General features: G+C 37.9%; 1 protein-coding gene across 2 annotated transcripts; it reads left to right on the top strand.

The window, feature by feature from the left end:
- Positions 1 to 319: 319 nt before the first annotated feature.
- Positions 320 to 13,047, top strand: MBIP (MAP3K12 binding inhibitory protein 1). 2 transcript variants are annotated; one of them, XM_031593830.2, is made up of 9 exons: positions 320 to 474; positions 3,716 to 3,835; positions 5,515 to 5,736; positions 5,841 to 5,937; positions 7,368 to 7,433; positions 8,974 to 9,126; positions 10,085 to 10,182; positions 10,693 to 10,731; positions 12,162 to 13,047. In XM_031593830.2, the coding sequence occupies exons 1-9, from the start codon at positions 355 to 357 to the stop codon at positions 12,267 to 12,269; spliced, it is 1,023 nt and encodes a 340-aa protein (XP_031449690.2). In that variant the 5' UTR covers positions 320 to 354; the 3' UTR covers positions 12,270 to 13,047. The 2 variants fall into 2 exon arrangements, with proteins under 2 accessions (XP_031449690.2, XP_031449689.2); XM_031593829.2 differs by having other exon boundaries at positions 12,159 to 13,047.
- Positions 13,048 to 14,754: the final 1,707 nt, after the last annotated feature.

Genomic DNA, 14,754 nt, shown 5'->3' with positions numbered 1-14,754 from the left:
CTGTGACTTTGCAGCCGTTGAGATGGTATTTTACCAGAGAACTGCAATGCAGGGGACCGGCAGCGTCCGGCCAGGACAGCCAGCCCTGCCACAGTTTCCCCACTGGGGCCTGCAGCGCTGGGCACGGACTCTCCCCGTAAGGAGCGCGGCTGCAGTCGGCAGCCACGAAACCCCGCACACCCCGAGAACCGCATCCACGGCCGCAACACCAGCCTCCGCAGCAAGGCCCGCGATTGGCTGCCGCTCCTGTCCATCATCGCGTGGGGGCGGCCCGCGGTCACGGCCGCGCGAGCCGTTCGTCATCGCCGAGCGACGCGGGGCGCGTCGCCGGCGGCCGCGGCCCGGGCTGCTGTCATGGCGGCGGCGCCCGGCCTGCCGGAGCTCGGCGAGCGATCTCCGGATACCGGAGCCGAGCTGGCGGCCTCGGAGGTGGCGAGCAGCGCCCTGCGCTCCCTGGCCGGGTTGGCGGGGAAGGTGAGTGCGGGGCGGGCGGAGGGGAGGCCCGGGGCCGGGCCGGCTGTGGGCCCGCTCCCGCCGTGCTCGCCCCTTCGGGCGGGCATCTCTGCTTCTCCCTGTCCGCGGGACTCTTCGGGGGTGGGCTTAAAGCAGGGAGGCTGTCACGCCTGAAGGGGATAACGGGAACCGTGGGGTTGTGTGCGGTGCTTAGAAGTGGCGTTGCTCTGTGGTACTTCAGGCTGAAACACCTGTTTGGGGTTTCAGTGGTGATGAATTATGTAGCAGACAGCGCGGCTGTGGTGGGAGGCCCTTATCAAGAGAAGCTTCCAGTAACAACTTAATCATTGCCATAAATAATTTACGAGTTAACTCATCTTCCTTTGTGGAAGCACAGGCGTCGTTCAGTGGAGGCAGTAGAAGTGCAGTCTTGGTCCTGCAGTTAGGCAGCAGTTTATGGTCTGGGGTCAGGCGGCGAATTGGTGTCCTGGGGAGGTAATGCAGTTGATAGTAGAGTTGCTGCATGCCCTCAGGTGGGTTGCAGTAGTTGTGGAGCAGAATAAAGGTCTTTGGAAGCACTGGTGTTTGGAGCGTGTTCTTTCTGTGACAAAGCCGTTTCGCTGTGCGCTGAACCATGGGTAGGTTGGGGTTTGGTTACCCCATCTTAGCTGATGAGACTCTTCTAATTGCTCAGTCAAGGTCATTTCCAGCTGTTGAGTTACATTCTTACCTGCCAGCACTTCTGGTAGACTGGTGGTGTTTTAGCAGCTTATCCACATCAGATATCTGTCTTGCACTTTAGACTGATGCTTCTGGTCCCCTTTTCCCTTGTACTGAGATGGTTCAATATTTGCCAGGTCTTCATCTATCACAATCTGTGATCTGTCATAGCAACTTAAGCTACATTTATGCTACCAAGTTGCACTGGAAACAGGAAAAAAAAATTATATTTACTGGAACAATGACTTGCAGTACAGTGATTTGGGGGACATCTGGAGATAACAGCTCTTGAAAGCAATATGGCAGATCTTGGAACGTTCTTTAAGTCTCAAGGGATAATTCGTGTAGTTCATAAAAATAATTTCAAAGAGCTGGAATAACTTTTGTTTCTGCAAGTTGCTGCTGAATAGACTCAAGACCTCTAAATCCATGAAGGTTTTGAAGTTATCAAATTATAGAATTTATAACCCTTCTTTTTACAATTCTTACAGGATGTAAAATAGAAAAACAAGTGTGCAGTTTTTGAGACATGTTTGGTTGCAGAAGGAGTTTACTTAATGGTGCGTGTGAGTTTATCCCTTGCCTCTAGATTCTAAGTCAGAAGGTATTGTTTTTGCACATTGCACCGTACCACTGTATGATACAAATGTGCACGTCAACTGATTCATTTCAGAAAAAGGGGCTTAGTAGGCCATTACAGTAGGACACGTATTTTGTCTCTTATGTAGTGTACCTCTGTACCTGTTTATCTTGTCAGTGCTCTGTAGTGTAGCATGTATTACTCTCAAAACTTTGGGAGGAAATACTTGCTTCACTTAGTGCCCTTTAGATGATTACACAGGCACAGACATTTTACTTGTAAGGTGAAGTTTTATTCTATTAAATTCTTAATATGTTCTTAATGTTTCTGAGGTTTCATAACAATTATTTACTAAAACATTATTTTCCTTGCCTCTTATGTAGATTAAGTACTAAGAATAATAATGTTTGTGAAAATTACCTAAAATACATTACATATCTAAGTAGATAAAAACCATGATTCAGTTGTTATTTTGTAGTGCATTGGAAAACAATGCAAATCTATTTGCTGTTCCCCTAGGTGTTTATTTTTTTTGTCTCTAAGGTTCAGTAATCTTCCATCTCTTTTACTATGTAACTGATCTGTAATCTAACACTGGATTTAACAAGGCTGTTCTTTGGCTAAAGAATGAGGGTTCAAGCTTGTCCTTCTTCACCTGTGATGTTACAGTATCGCTTGGTTCCAAAACTGATGTAGAGCAACCTCAGGTTCCACTGCTTTGCCTTCAGTGTAATGAAAGCATTCTTGATTTTTATTTCTGTTTCATAATATGCAGTGCTATGAAACAAGTACATATGCGTTTTGTGTTCATAATATTTGATGCTATTGGAAGACAGTGACTTTTTAGACCATGTGTTCAAGGTCAGTCTTATCATTGATGTGGTACTTTTTTTTTTTCAATTTATTTTTTTAATATGATAGGAATTAGATGTAGGTGTACAAATTTGCTCATGATTTAGGATTCTGCATCTGAAACAGAGCACCTGTGGGTCCTGTTCATTTTAAACCATTGTTTTATCTGTATTTATAATCTGGGAGATTGTTGGGGATGTTTAGTTGGAAAACAACCCAGTTGGCTTGTGAAAATGAAAGTTTTTGTCCTTTCAAGATCTTCTCAGGAAAGCTTTAGCGTAACAAATATGACAAAGAGCTATGTGGAAGTACATAATTAATTAGTGATTATTAACAATCAGTTTTGTATTAAAAAGTTAAACTGAATTTTTAGTTCATAGAAGATACATAATTCCTATAAATGTAACTTCAGGTTCCCTATGTGTGTTTCTCTTCATTGTTTTGGGAGTTAAGTGCTGCCATTTCTCAGCAAAGACAATAGGATATGGCAATTGCTGTTTGTTTTGAATACTCATGAAGGGAAATAGGGATTTCAAAGTGGGTTTGACAGTGATGCTGTGTGGTTCAGAGTTTGTGTAACTGGAAGATTTTGTAATGACTTTAACAGTATTGTTTTTGATATAAAGCCTGCTTTGCATTAACAAGTACAGATGGCACAGTATCAAGATTCTGGTCATACAGCCTTGCACATTTAATTCACACGCATGTATGTACAGCAGAATGCCATTCTGGATGGGTGTTTCTTCCTGCTGCTGGTTCTATTACCTCTTAAAGAAAATGTTTGTGTGATTAGCATGAGCAGTATGCTCAAGTACAGTGGTTAATTGAATAGAGAATTTACCAAAGTTAAAGTTCAAATTAATACAGTGAAAGTGCGTTTAGATAGTTAGCATTTTCTACATTTTGAACATATTCTACTAGTGCTAGCTTACTTTGAAAGCAATGGGTATCTGAATCATAATGTCAAACCTATTCTATATCCCCACGTAAAGGTGGGGTCTGCATGAGAATGAGCATAATTGTTGTTCTGTAGGTCTCCTGTATGCTTTTCTGACATTAATACGGCATAATGTACTGTTTTTTTGCGGTGTTTGTTCTTCCCTGTGGAAGCTTAACCTTGGAGATGACGTCGTGAAAGTTGTTATCGACTGGAGCAAGCTTCAGAGCACATCAGCACTTCAGCCAACATTGCTCTTTAGTGCACTTCAGCAGCATATTTTATGTTTGCAGGTAAATATTTCATTGGACACCTTCAACTTGACTAAAGTGGTCAACAACTGAATGTAGCCACATTACCTAAACTGAAAAATTTTAGTTTGTTTGATCTTGCTGCTATGTTCAACAAAAATGGGTTCACGAGTATTATATGCTTGAAATCCTGGTATGCTTCATAGGTACCTGCACTTACAGATTTTTTGTATTAATGGTGGGAATAGCCGCTGTAGGTGAGCAGGCTGCATAAATGCAGCCTCATTGATTTCTAGACTTGCATTGTAAATGTGATACATTTCCATCTATGGTGGGTTATAATTAAGCAATAAGACACGGCAGGTGTGTGTCATGCTATGATAATGATTCCATGCGTTGGGTGAGTTTTGAGGCTCATGGAGTGCTTTCAGTGGTTCAAGAAGTGGCATTATCCCAGCATGACACATCCTGGAGTGTCTTACTGCAATTAAATATATTTTCAGCGTAGGTTTTTTTTTGTTTTTTTTTTTTTAAAGAGTAATTTCTTTGACATTAATGTCTCATCCTGCCAAGTAGCCAGTCACTATTACTGTCATTTCTTCTAGCTATGTGAAACTTTCTAACTCTGTCAAAAGTAGCTATAATTTAGTTCCATGGTGGTATCAGCTGGTATCTGAATAGAGTTTTGACTTTGATAGCTGATATGTAAAAGATGGAAATTTGAATATCCGTTTTCCCTTCAGCTAGTCAACAAATTAGTTCAAGAGTGCAGTTCTGAGACAGTGAAAAATAAATAAAATTTCTGTATTTACTTGTATACAGGTATAGGAAAATCCCTTTGTGTTTCCCAGATAAGCAAAATCTTTCTCGGAACAAACACAAAGAGAAAACAAGCCAGATACAAGCAAGTAAAAATTACTTGCGGTGTTCCTTCAGTTCAATGGAGGAATTTCATGAAAAGGATTGCAAAAATCAGGTGGTATTTAAAAGAAATAAATCTGAATTTCTGGAGGGTAAATTTAGATTGGATGAAACTGGTAAAAACAAAAATGAGGATGTGTGACATATATAGAAGTTTTGTTTTTACAGCTCATGGAAGTGTTACTGCAGTAGAATTATAAGCTTTTATTTTGCTGCTACAAATGTTAGTGCACATTCTGTCATTTAATTTCATGACTTAAGTAGATAATCAGCCATGTCAAGAAAAGCATGTGTTCTGGATAATACCTATATATTTCGTATCTGTGTTCTCTCATTCACTTGGGCAACTGCAGTTTCAAGTGGAGAATGTAGTGCTCTGGTGATAAAGTAAAGGCTTTACAGTGCGAAAGCATTGGCTTTCGTGTTAAGAAGGAAGTATACTGAGCCTTACAGTTCTGAGTAGGCATTTGAATGACATGGTAAAAGTGGCACTGATGCCAGTGATTGAAACTTTTGATTTAGCTACTAACACATAAGTTAGAGATTTTTCTCAGGGAGTTTTGGGAGTTTTTCTGTACAAGTATCTAAAAGACACAGGTCAAAAAGACCAAAGTCATAGTATGCGCAGTGTTTGGAATGACAAATTTTTATTTTTTTAACTTACCATCCTCTGTCAGAAGCAAATGTTGCATTTCCTTATTTCAGTCAGTCTGTTTTGGAACTTTTAATAATACTTGGCCTTTTTTGTTCGTTTTTTCCACCCCCCCTTTTAACCCTAACGTACTGTTTTCTTTGTTCAGCCTCTTTTAGAAAAACTCCAGCCACTGATTAAAGAGGAGAGTGTAGGTCAAACTGAACCTGCAGGTAAAACAGAAGACCAAAGTTGTGAAACAAGTTTAAATGTTTATGATAATAACTCTCAGACTGAGGAGAAGTATGCAAGTTATGACTTGGGAGATCTGAAAGATGCGCGTTCTAATTTTGATCCAGAGGTGGTCCAAATAAAAGCTGGAAAAGCAGAAGTAAGTGATTTCCCTAAATTTGAAAAAAGAAAGGTCTTTTTTCTTTCTAAATTTTAAATTTAAAGAGTGAAATAGATATATCCCATCATATTTGTTACCTACAGATTGACAGGCGGATATCAGCCTTCATCAAGAGGAAACAAGCTGAGATCAATGAAAATAATGTCAGGGAATTTTGCAATGTTATTGATTGTAATCAAGGTAACTGGCTAGCCAGACTTTAATCTTCATAGCAATTTAAGTTTGTTGGTTTTTTTTTTCTTTTAATTAAAAAAAAAAAAAAGTATTTTTCAAGGGCACTATTTTATATGTAAAATACAACTTTATTTTAAGAGTAACTTTAAAAAAAAAAATCTTAAGAATTTGCACATGCTCTGCAGATGTTGCCAGACAGACTAAGGTGGAAAAAAAAAAAAAAAGGAAATGCTTAATGGATTCTGTAGGAAAGCTTACAGCACTTACTGCTACCAGATTACTTTTGTAGCTGTTGTTTTCAATGTTTTAGCTAGATATCCCTTCCAAAGTTAACAGAATTGCAATTCATATGTCTTGAGAATTGCAAATTTCAAATTGAAGTTAATGCTAGCTGAATTACAAAGAAATATATCTGTAATCAATATTAATTATGATCTACTTAGAATAGCTATTTTGTTTCAACATAACTCATGCTATTGCTATTTTTAATATACCACCTGGCACAACTAACTATTTCTGTAACCAGTCTTAAATCCATCTGGTAGACTGGATCCCATTTGCACAGTTAGTGCCTGTGTAACCAGCAAAGACACTACTATATACCTAAGCAGTAAAGAGACATAGATTTTTCTATGTAACTGTGAACCCCTGAGTGCATTGTCTCTGTGAAGTATGTACTTCATTCTGTTAGAGATCAAAGCTTATTTTTCCATAAGTTTCCCAGAGAATCTGTGTAGAAGACACTAGCTGGTAAAACACTGCTTCATAAAACTTAATTAAGTTACTGAAGAAATGACAGTAACTTAAGTCTTTCTTTTGTATGTTCAGCCATAATAAAATACTTGTAGAGCTTTGGTGTATTTATATTTAAATAGGAACATTAGAGTAAACTGAGATGGCCTGTACTGACAGGTTTTATGTCTAAGCAAATTAAAGCAGCCACAGGCATCAGAGTAAATGCAGGAAGGTGAAAAAAGGATGCTGATCAATAAACCATACCAGGTTAAAAATAGGAAGAAAGCAGTTTTAAGAAAGGAAATAGAAGTAAAACAGCACCGGTGTGCAAGGAAGAGACTTCTGTACAGAAAGAAATAAATGACAGAACAACACAATGAAAAATAAAAATTAAAAAAAGAAATAAATTAGAAGAAATTTGATCCTGATCCAATAACCTTGTATATGTGTGTGCCCATATTTATGGAGGTGACTTAGCCAGGTAAAACTGATAGGTCCATGCAAATGCGTGAAATTAGGTATGAGCATGTTTTCATAGGATGAATGATTTCTGATGCTTTTGTTGTTTGAAAATTTTTAATTAGATTAGATTGGCTTCAAAACTGATGATGGTTAGAATATTTTAAATTATAAATCCATAATTAGGTCTTCACTCTTTTTTTTTAATTGTTTTTTTCTTGTTATTATTACTGTTTATTTAGAAAATAGCTGTGCCAGAACAGATGCTATTTTCACACCCTATCCAGGATTTAAAAGCCATATAAAGGGTAAGCAACTCCTTTAATATCCATTTATTAAAAAAGTTAAGATAAAGCAGTACTCATAAATTTTGGCTTTGACTCTTTTTACGGAGTTCTTATAAGTGGAAACTTAACAAATTGATTTATGACTCTGACAAATACTTTAAATCTTCCCTTACCTCTTCAAGTTTTTTTTATCCCATAATTTCGTCAGTAGGCTATTGGTTACGCCCTGAATACCAAATCCTTTAATGAGTAGCCTGCTGTCATTGCCTGAAAGCATAAATGAAAAACATAAAGCAGGACAGAGAAGCTGAGCAATTCTTAGCTTTTCTGCTAAGGTAAGGCCATCAGTCCAGTTAAGGAATTGATTAATTTAAAATAGAAGATAATTTTATTTAATCTCAATGTAGTTACACCAAATTAGAAAATAATCCAGAGGCACAGTGGAAGTTCCAAGACAGACATAGGAATTTGAGGAACAAAGTTACCACTGCATTATTTTTTGCAAAGGATTGAATGGTGTAGAAGTTATTGTGCAGCAGATATCATGTATGAAAGGTTGCTTGTACACAGGTTACTCTGTGATTAAAACAGTCAAAATCCAAGAATGGAGTAACATTTTGTTCCATTTTTTAAGAAACTGCTCTGAAGCACAATGCTGGTTATAAGCATTAAGGGGTCTGGTGAGTTGAGGGAGAGGGAGAAGTAAATTTGAATCAAGAATAATATTTGACTACAAACCTTCTTCAGCAGTCACTTTTTAAAGTCCCAGCACTAATTTTTTAACTTGAATTGTAGCTTTGTGTGGGAAGAAAAGGTTACACTTCAAGTAACTGAAGCCTGAACGGTATCTGAAAATTTAATGACACAGAGAAAGGAACTGGGAAGCAAGAATGTAACTTGGCCATTCCAACCTGCAGTATGAAGTGTCAGTGTGCTGCAGTGTTTGTAGTTGCCAGTGTAGTCTTTAACTCTGCAGTACCCTGCAGTAATCCTATTTGACTTGAGAAATTACCCTGATTAAAGAGAAGTGACCAAAGTCTTTCGATGAAGACGCAGCTCAATGGGGGAGAAAGATGAAGCAGGTGAAAATTCAGTAAGGCTGCTACCTGAATAACAAAAATTGGGGAGAACTTCCCGAGATTGTAATTGTGTCTTCCCTCAACTGTATGTATTTATGGTTCTTCCTGTAATATTAGGTCTCCCTCTTCTTTGCATTCACAACAGTTCACACATGCAGCTCCTGACAGATATCTATTTTTCTGCTGTTTGTCTGCAGCTGATGATGTAAATGTGATTATTTTTTCTTCCTTTGCAAATGTAGAGTCCTAGGTTTTTATTTACTTTGGTTACTGATATATTTAAAAGTAAGGACTTATGCTGAACTTTTGATCTTGGTGTTTGTGAGACCCTTCAAATATAAGATTAGTGAAATAGATTCAGCACACAGCTTTTCAGGTTGTAGTAATGTTAATTATTTAATGATTTTTTTGTTTGTTTTAAGTACACTTATATTGATATGTTTCACGTGCACGTGTGTTAAATTTGTGTTCTCTTTACTTAGTTTCTAGGGTAGTAAATACATACGGGCCTCAGACTAGATCTGAAGGAACACATGGCTCCAACCATAAAGCTGGTGTACCTGTTCATGATTGTGGAAACCAAGCAGTTGAGGAGAGATTGCAGAACATTGAGGCGCACTTACGGTTACAAACAGGTTTGTACCACACTGAAGTTTTGAAATAGATGTGCCAGTTTCTGCTACAGTTATCATTCCTGTAGAAAAACTGGGCAAGTCAGTAAGTTCTGTGACAGTAAAACAGTAGGCTACATACATTAAAGAGTTCTGTCACCCAAATACTGTAGTCTTAATATTTTGGACCATATGCCCAAAATGAAATCTAGATTTGTGCCCAAATTAGGATGCTGAGTTGATAAATACACATGGTCAGGTCTAGATTGTCATTCTAATTGAAATACCCAATAGTCATGATAACTGTGATTTTGTAGAATACAACCTAGTATACATTATGTACATTGTAAGGGTGATTTTTTTGCTCACTTCTAGTCTTATGTGGGGAAGTAAGCCCAAGCTGCTTTAGTACAGCTGCCAGCAACAAGTGGCAGATTGATGGGGTTTGTTTGTTTGTTTTTAATGGTCTGTTATTCCATTCATCATGCACATTTCCCACCCCTGTTTCTCCCATTTGTGACCAGGTAAATGCTGTTCTTCGTCAACCACAACTTATGCCTGTCCTCCAGTCTTGATACTCTGTAGATAGGCTCCCTTAAAGACAGTCTTGCATAGCAGTGCTGAATTTGTGTATTGTTTGCCATCCCCTGTGCTCCCTCTTGCTGTCAATTCTTAAGTGGTAACATTTGGTGTTTGACTGTATTTTAAGAGTGATTGTTTTTTGTTCCAGGGACTTCTTCAGACATATACTCAACTTTGTGTATGAAGTTGCCTATTGCTTTCACAGATTGTAGAGGCTTACCAACCATATTTTACTGTGATTTATATTAATTGCCCTTCACTTTCCTTTTCCCACCAGCTTGTTAACTTTCAGGTGCTGGTTGCTAGCTGGACTCAAAGAATGAAAAACTTGCCACCTTTAATTTAAAATGTCATTTAAGTGCTTTTCCTGATGTTTCTCTGTTTGTACTGTTGTACTTAGGTGGTCCTGTACCAAGAGACATTTATCAGAGAATTAAGAAGCTTGAAGATAAAATTCTTGAGCTGGAAGGACTGTCTCCTGAATACTTTCAATCTGTAGTAAGAATTTTTTCTCAACTTACGGATACTTAAGTAATTGTTGTTTGATATACAAAAATGAAATAGGTTAGAGTGCATCTGGGAGGAAAGAAAGCGATGGTGGCAAGATTAGTACTGTGGATTAATTGCCTTTTTTTTCTCCCAGAGATTTGCATAAATAGTTGCGTGGATACAGGAAAATCTTAAAAATATTGGGAGTCTCAAGAGCTGGATATTGATCTTTGTTTTTACTGAAGGAAGCTCCAGTTAAATTGCTGGTGAACACGTTAGTTGCCAAGCACAGAGAAGCTTTGACAGCTTCTGACTGCTCTCCAGTAATATTTTTCATGATCTAAAGTACACTTAATATAAAAAGATTTCTTTAATCTTTGGAATGGCAGTTAGTGTTCTTTCTGTACTTTTAAGACACTTGTCAACATTGTTACAGACTCTGTAGATTTCAGAATTACCTGCAGTAACAGCCTCTGTCAGCGTAACATTAAGTCTGTTTCGATTATGTCTTTTCTTTAGAGCTGTTCTGGCAAGAGGAGAAAGGTTCAACCTCCTCATGTAAGTGTCATTAATTTCTACTTACTTTCAGTTTAGAATGTTTTGAGAAAGAGAAGTAAACAGAAGTTCTACCAAGCAAATATCTGACTTCTCAAAAATAGCTGTATCAATATTGGGTAGTTTGCTGCCAAGGAAAGGAAAGAAAGAAAGGAGAAAGTTTAATAGTATGTCACAATGAAATGAGTCTTCTATAAGTTTGTACTAGGTTGAGTGTGTTAGTGTTTTCACTGGTTAAAAAATATAATAAATTAACTCTGTGATAGATACCTACTAGGCTGGAAATAACAAGCAGTTTGTAAATTCTGTTCAGCTTCTTTGTAACATCTTCTGATTTGTTTGGTTTTTTAATTACTTTATTAGTTTATGAAGAGATGATAAAAGTGGAAATGGTTGACTCAGCAAGAGTTCTGGAGAAAAACCTGAAATTATAGAGGATATAAGCTTAAGTCAGTGAGAATTGCTGTTTTTGCATCAGTGTCACATCAGATACTAGATTAATTTGAAACATGATCAAATTTCTCCTTAATGTAAGGGAGACCAGAGCCAGCACACACTCATCATCACACTTGAAGACAGGTGACAGAGAAAGCACTTAGAAAGGGACGTGGGCCATATCAGCATTGAGGAACTAAGCTTATTCACACACACACAAAAAAGTTTTTAGTGTGTGTAGGGGAGCTGTTAGGTAATGGTTTAAACTGGTGAAAGAGCATGGCTGGCCTAGGAATCACAGGCAAATTGTTTGCGCTTTTGCCTCCTGTGTGACCAGAAGGGGTGGACCCAGGATGGAGCCACCCTGGGCTCCTACAAGGGCCTGCCCCTGAAGGGAGAGCTTCTCTTGGACCTAGGGCTGCTTCCTGAGGAGTACTGAGAAATCAGAGGAGTCTCTTCACCAGTTGGATGAGTTCAACTCTTCTTTCTGTGCATGTCTGTTGGACTACTAGCATATACTTTGCCTGATATTGCCAAGAATCTGTCAGAAGCAATTTTGCTTCTTTGTGAGCAGAACAGCGTGAAAAATCTTTATAAAATGAGAAATGACTAGTTGTTTTTATTTAAGAAGAGGAAAAAAGAAAAAAAAGCAGGTTACATCAGTACAGAGGAGGTTGATGCTGGACAATAAGATAAAAACCCTTCCGTTGTAAAGTCCAGTTTTATTATCAAAAGATTTTTGTGTTGCTTTCTTTTGTCATCAGAGTAAACAAGCATCTAATGAAAGTAGCATGGGTATATTGATACGATTGATACTGTAAGTTTTTTCTAACTTTACATTCTTCCCTTTCAAGTTTAAATTGTCACAGATGAATCAGACAATTCTGCAGAAGTTCTTTTGTCATCAGGTGCAATATGAAATGATCACCAGTATGTAGTGCTAGGCCACTCTTAGCAGTTAGAAGATGTAAATACGTTTTTTTTTTATCTTCTAGCAGAACTATTCATTGGCGGAACTTGATGAAAAGATCAATGCTATAAAACAAGCACTACTGAGGAAAACAAAGGAAAGCAAGTCCAGGGAGGCTGAGCAACTTCTTGGATAATTAAGAAGGCTTCAGAATCTCATCGTGTTTCATACTTAGCCAAACCGTAGACCAAGTGGTGTTCATCAAAAATGACTTCAGCAGTGAAAATAAAGCATGCGTGTATAAGCTCCTTTTGGGTATTTTTGGAAGCTTGCTTTCTGAAGAACTCATTTAAAAACGATCTTATGAATGAAATAGTTACTTTAAAATGAAGAATGTTTTAGAAATAGCATTCTAATAATTCACTCCCTTCTGTTATAAAGGAGGATTGCAGTATTGTTGTTACAAGGAAGGTCTTATCTGTCATACGAAAGCCACATCTCATATGTACTTCTTGATAATCAAGTATTCAGAAGGGGCTATCTTTTAATATTTTTCATGTAACTAAGTAGTTTGCATAGACTTGTGAAATAAAATGAAATATGTTTTCATAACTGTCTTAGTAGAAAATAAAAAAGATATTACAAAAGTTGCAGCATGCACATTATCTACATATTTTCTGTTTGTCATTGTTTTCATAGCCACTGAAAATTACTTTTTTGCTATATTCCAAACAAGGGTGATTACAAAAATCCTGCATTTGTAAATAGAGACAAATACCTGTTCTTCACTTCCTGTGTCCTAAAAGAATGCAAACTTCATTCCCTACTAACAGATGGGAAGTGCTCTAAAAACCATTCAAGGGGAGTTGGTAGGAGGCACCAGCTTCCCTTCCTTCCATAAGCATGCTTATATCAATGCAAAAGCATAGATGTTAGGCAGATAATTTATAATAAAAATCAGATCTTTATAATCACACTTCAGCATGTAGGCATTTATTTTTAAGCAAATTATTTTCTACTTATGTCAGTTCTCTTTTAGTTTTTTTTGGTTGGTTGGTCTTTTTTTTTTTTGTCTTTATTCTACTCCAGAAAAGAAATGACTGATACAGATGGTGTCTTCATAGGGGAAGTATACTGTTAACTGCTCAACTTACAGTGGTTCTATTACTGATATCCCTTCTTCAGTGGCTGTGAGAGATGTTAAGAGTAACAGTGACTGGACACACTCTTGTCCATTGAAGAACAGAAGCCTTTTCTGTAGCAGTATCTGTTACAGCAAGTGCACATAATGCTTCTATGTAAAAGAACCAGCAGAGGTGGGAAATGAAGTTGCCTCAGATTTGGTCTTAGCTCTAGGCAAGAAGATACAAAGTCTGCTCTGAAAGTAATGCCTCCTGTTTTTTTATGCTGACCTATGAGAACCAAGTCAGATGTGATATGGCAGTAGAGGCTGAACCTTCCCACCAATATTCCATTACTTTTCGTTGCTACATGACCGATGGCAGCAGAGTGGCAATCTGACAAAATGGTGTCTGACTTGGAAGTGCAGATGAAGCAAAGATGTGGAACTGAATTCTTCCTTGTTTAAAAAATTGCATCCATTGATAGTCATCAGCACTTGCTGAACATTTATGAATAACAAACAGGGGATATCAGCACAGTGATGTGGTGAGTGGTACATTGCAGCTGTGGTGACAGCAGCATGAAAGACAAGCCTCAGTCCAGAGAGTCACACACAAGCTGTCATGCCATGAAATGAAGAGCATCTCTGTTAGCTCACCTGTATAAATTGGCTACCAGTGGTGATACTGTGTTGAAAAACAGCATATAATAGCTGAGAACTTGCTCTATCAAAGTGTGGTATTGCACCCTTCGTCTCCGTTGTGGTTTCCATGGAAATAATAGGATGCATTGCTTGCAGAGCAACCCACGTAGAATGATAGTTACCTGTTCAGATCCTTAATGTCAACCCACAAAGAGAAACTTGTCTGTGCACAGGACCATTGCTCAGATTGCATGCTATATAGCAGTAGTGTGTAAGATACAGGTTACTTTTGTTACACAGTATTGCCATTGCTTTAAGTCCTAGCAGCTCATATTATGAGGGATAGTGTGGTAAAGAAGCAAATTTTACCACAAGCAGTTAAGTTTAATGTGCTCCCTACAGTACATATGTACTATATCTGAAGATGCAGAATTTCAGGAAGAGTATAATAGAGATAACTAGGCCTGACACAGCGCACTTCTCATGGTAACACTTTAAATATTGCTGGGATGGAGTAGTTATAAAGGGTGACAGGGAGCATAATTGCAAGGATTACAAAAAGTTAAGTAGTATCTTTATTCACCTGCAGCATAATTCAACCACTTCAGGCACATATTGCTTATGTCTACTGTATTTCCACTATGCAGTTTTCTCTGGTAAATTAGAATGTGGCCCTAGAGGAAACTAAGCTGGGGCAAGACTTAGCTATGTTAAATTTTTAGCTGTTTATTTACATTAAAGCAAGTAAGTACCTGTGTATTTTATAGGTACACATACATAATAGGGAGAAACTTCAATCTTCTTTCTGCTTACAAAAAGACAGCATTAGCAATTTTGAAGTGGCTTTTTCTATAGCAAATTGCTCTGCTACTTAAAAGATCCCTTACTATGAGATTCTCCTTCTCTTTCTCAGGAT

The sequence above is a fragment of the Phasianus colchicus genome, chromosome 5 (genome assembly GCF_987193195.1).
Source record: "Phasianus colchicus chromosome 5, bPhaCol1.hap1.1, whole genome shotgun sequence".
NCBI classification, from domain to species: domain Eukaryota; kingdom Metazoa; phylum Chordata; class Aves; order Galliformes; family Phasianidae; genus Phasianus; species Phasianus colchicus.
Note: the sequence above shows the minus strand (reverse complement) of the source record. Positions and strands in the feature narration are given on the sequence as shown.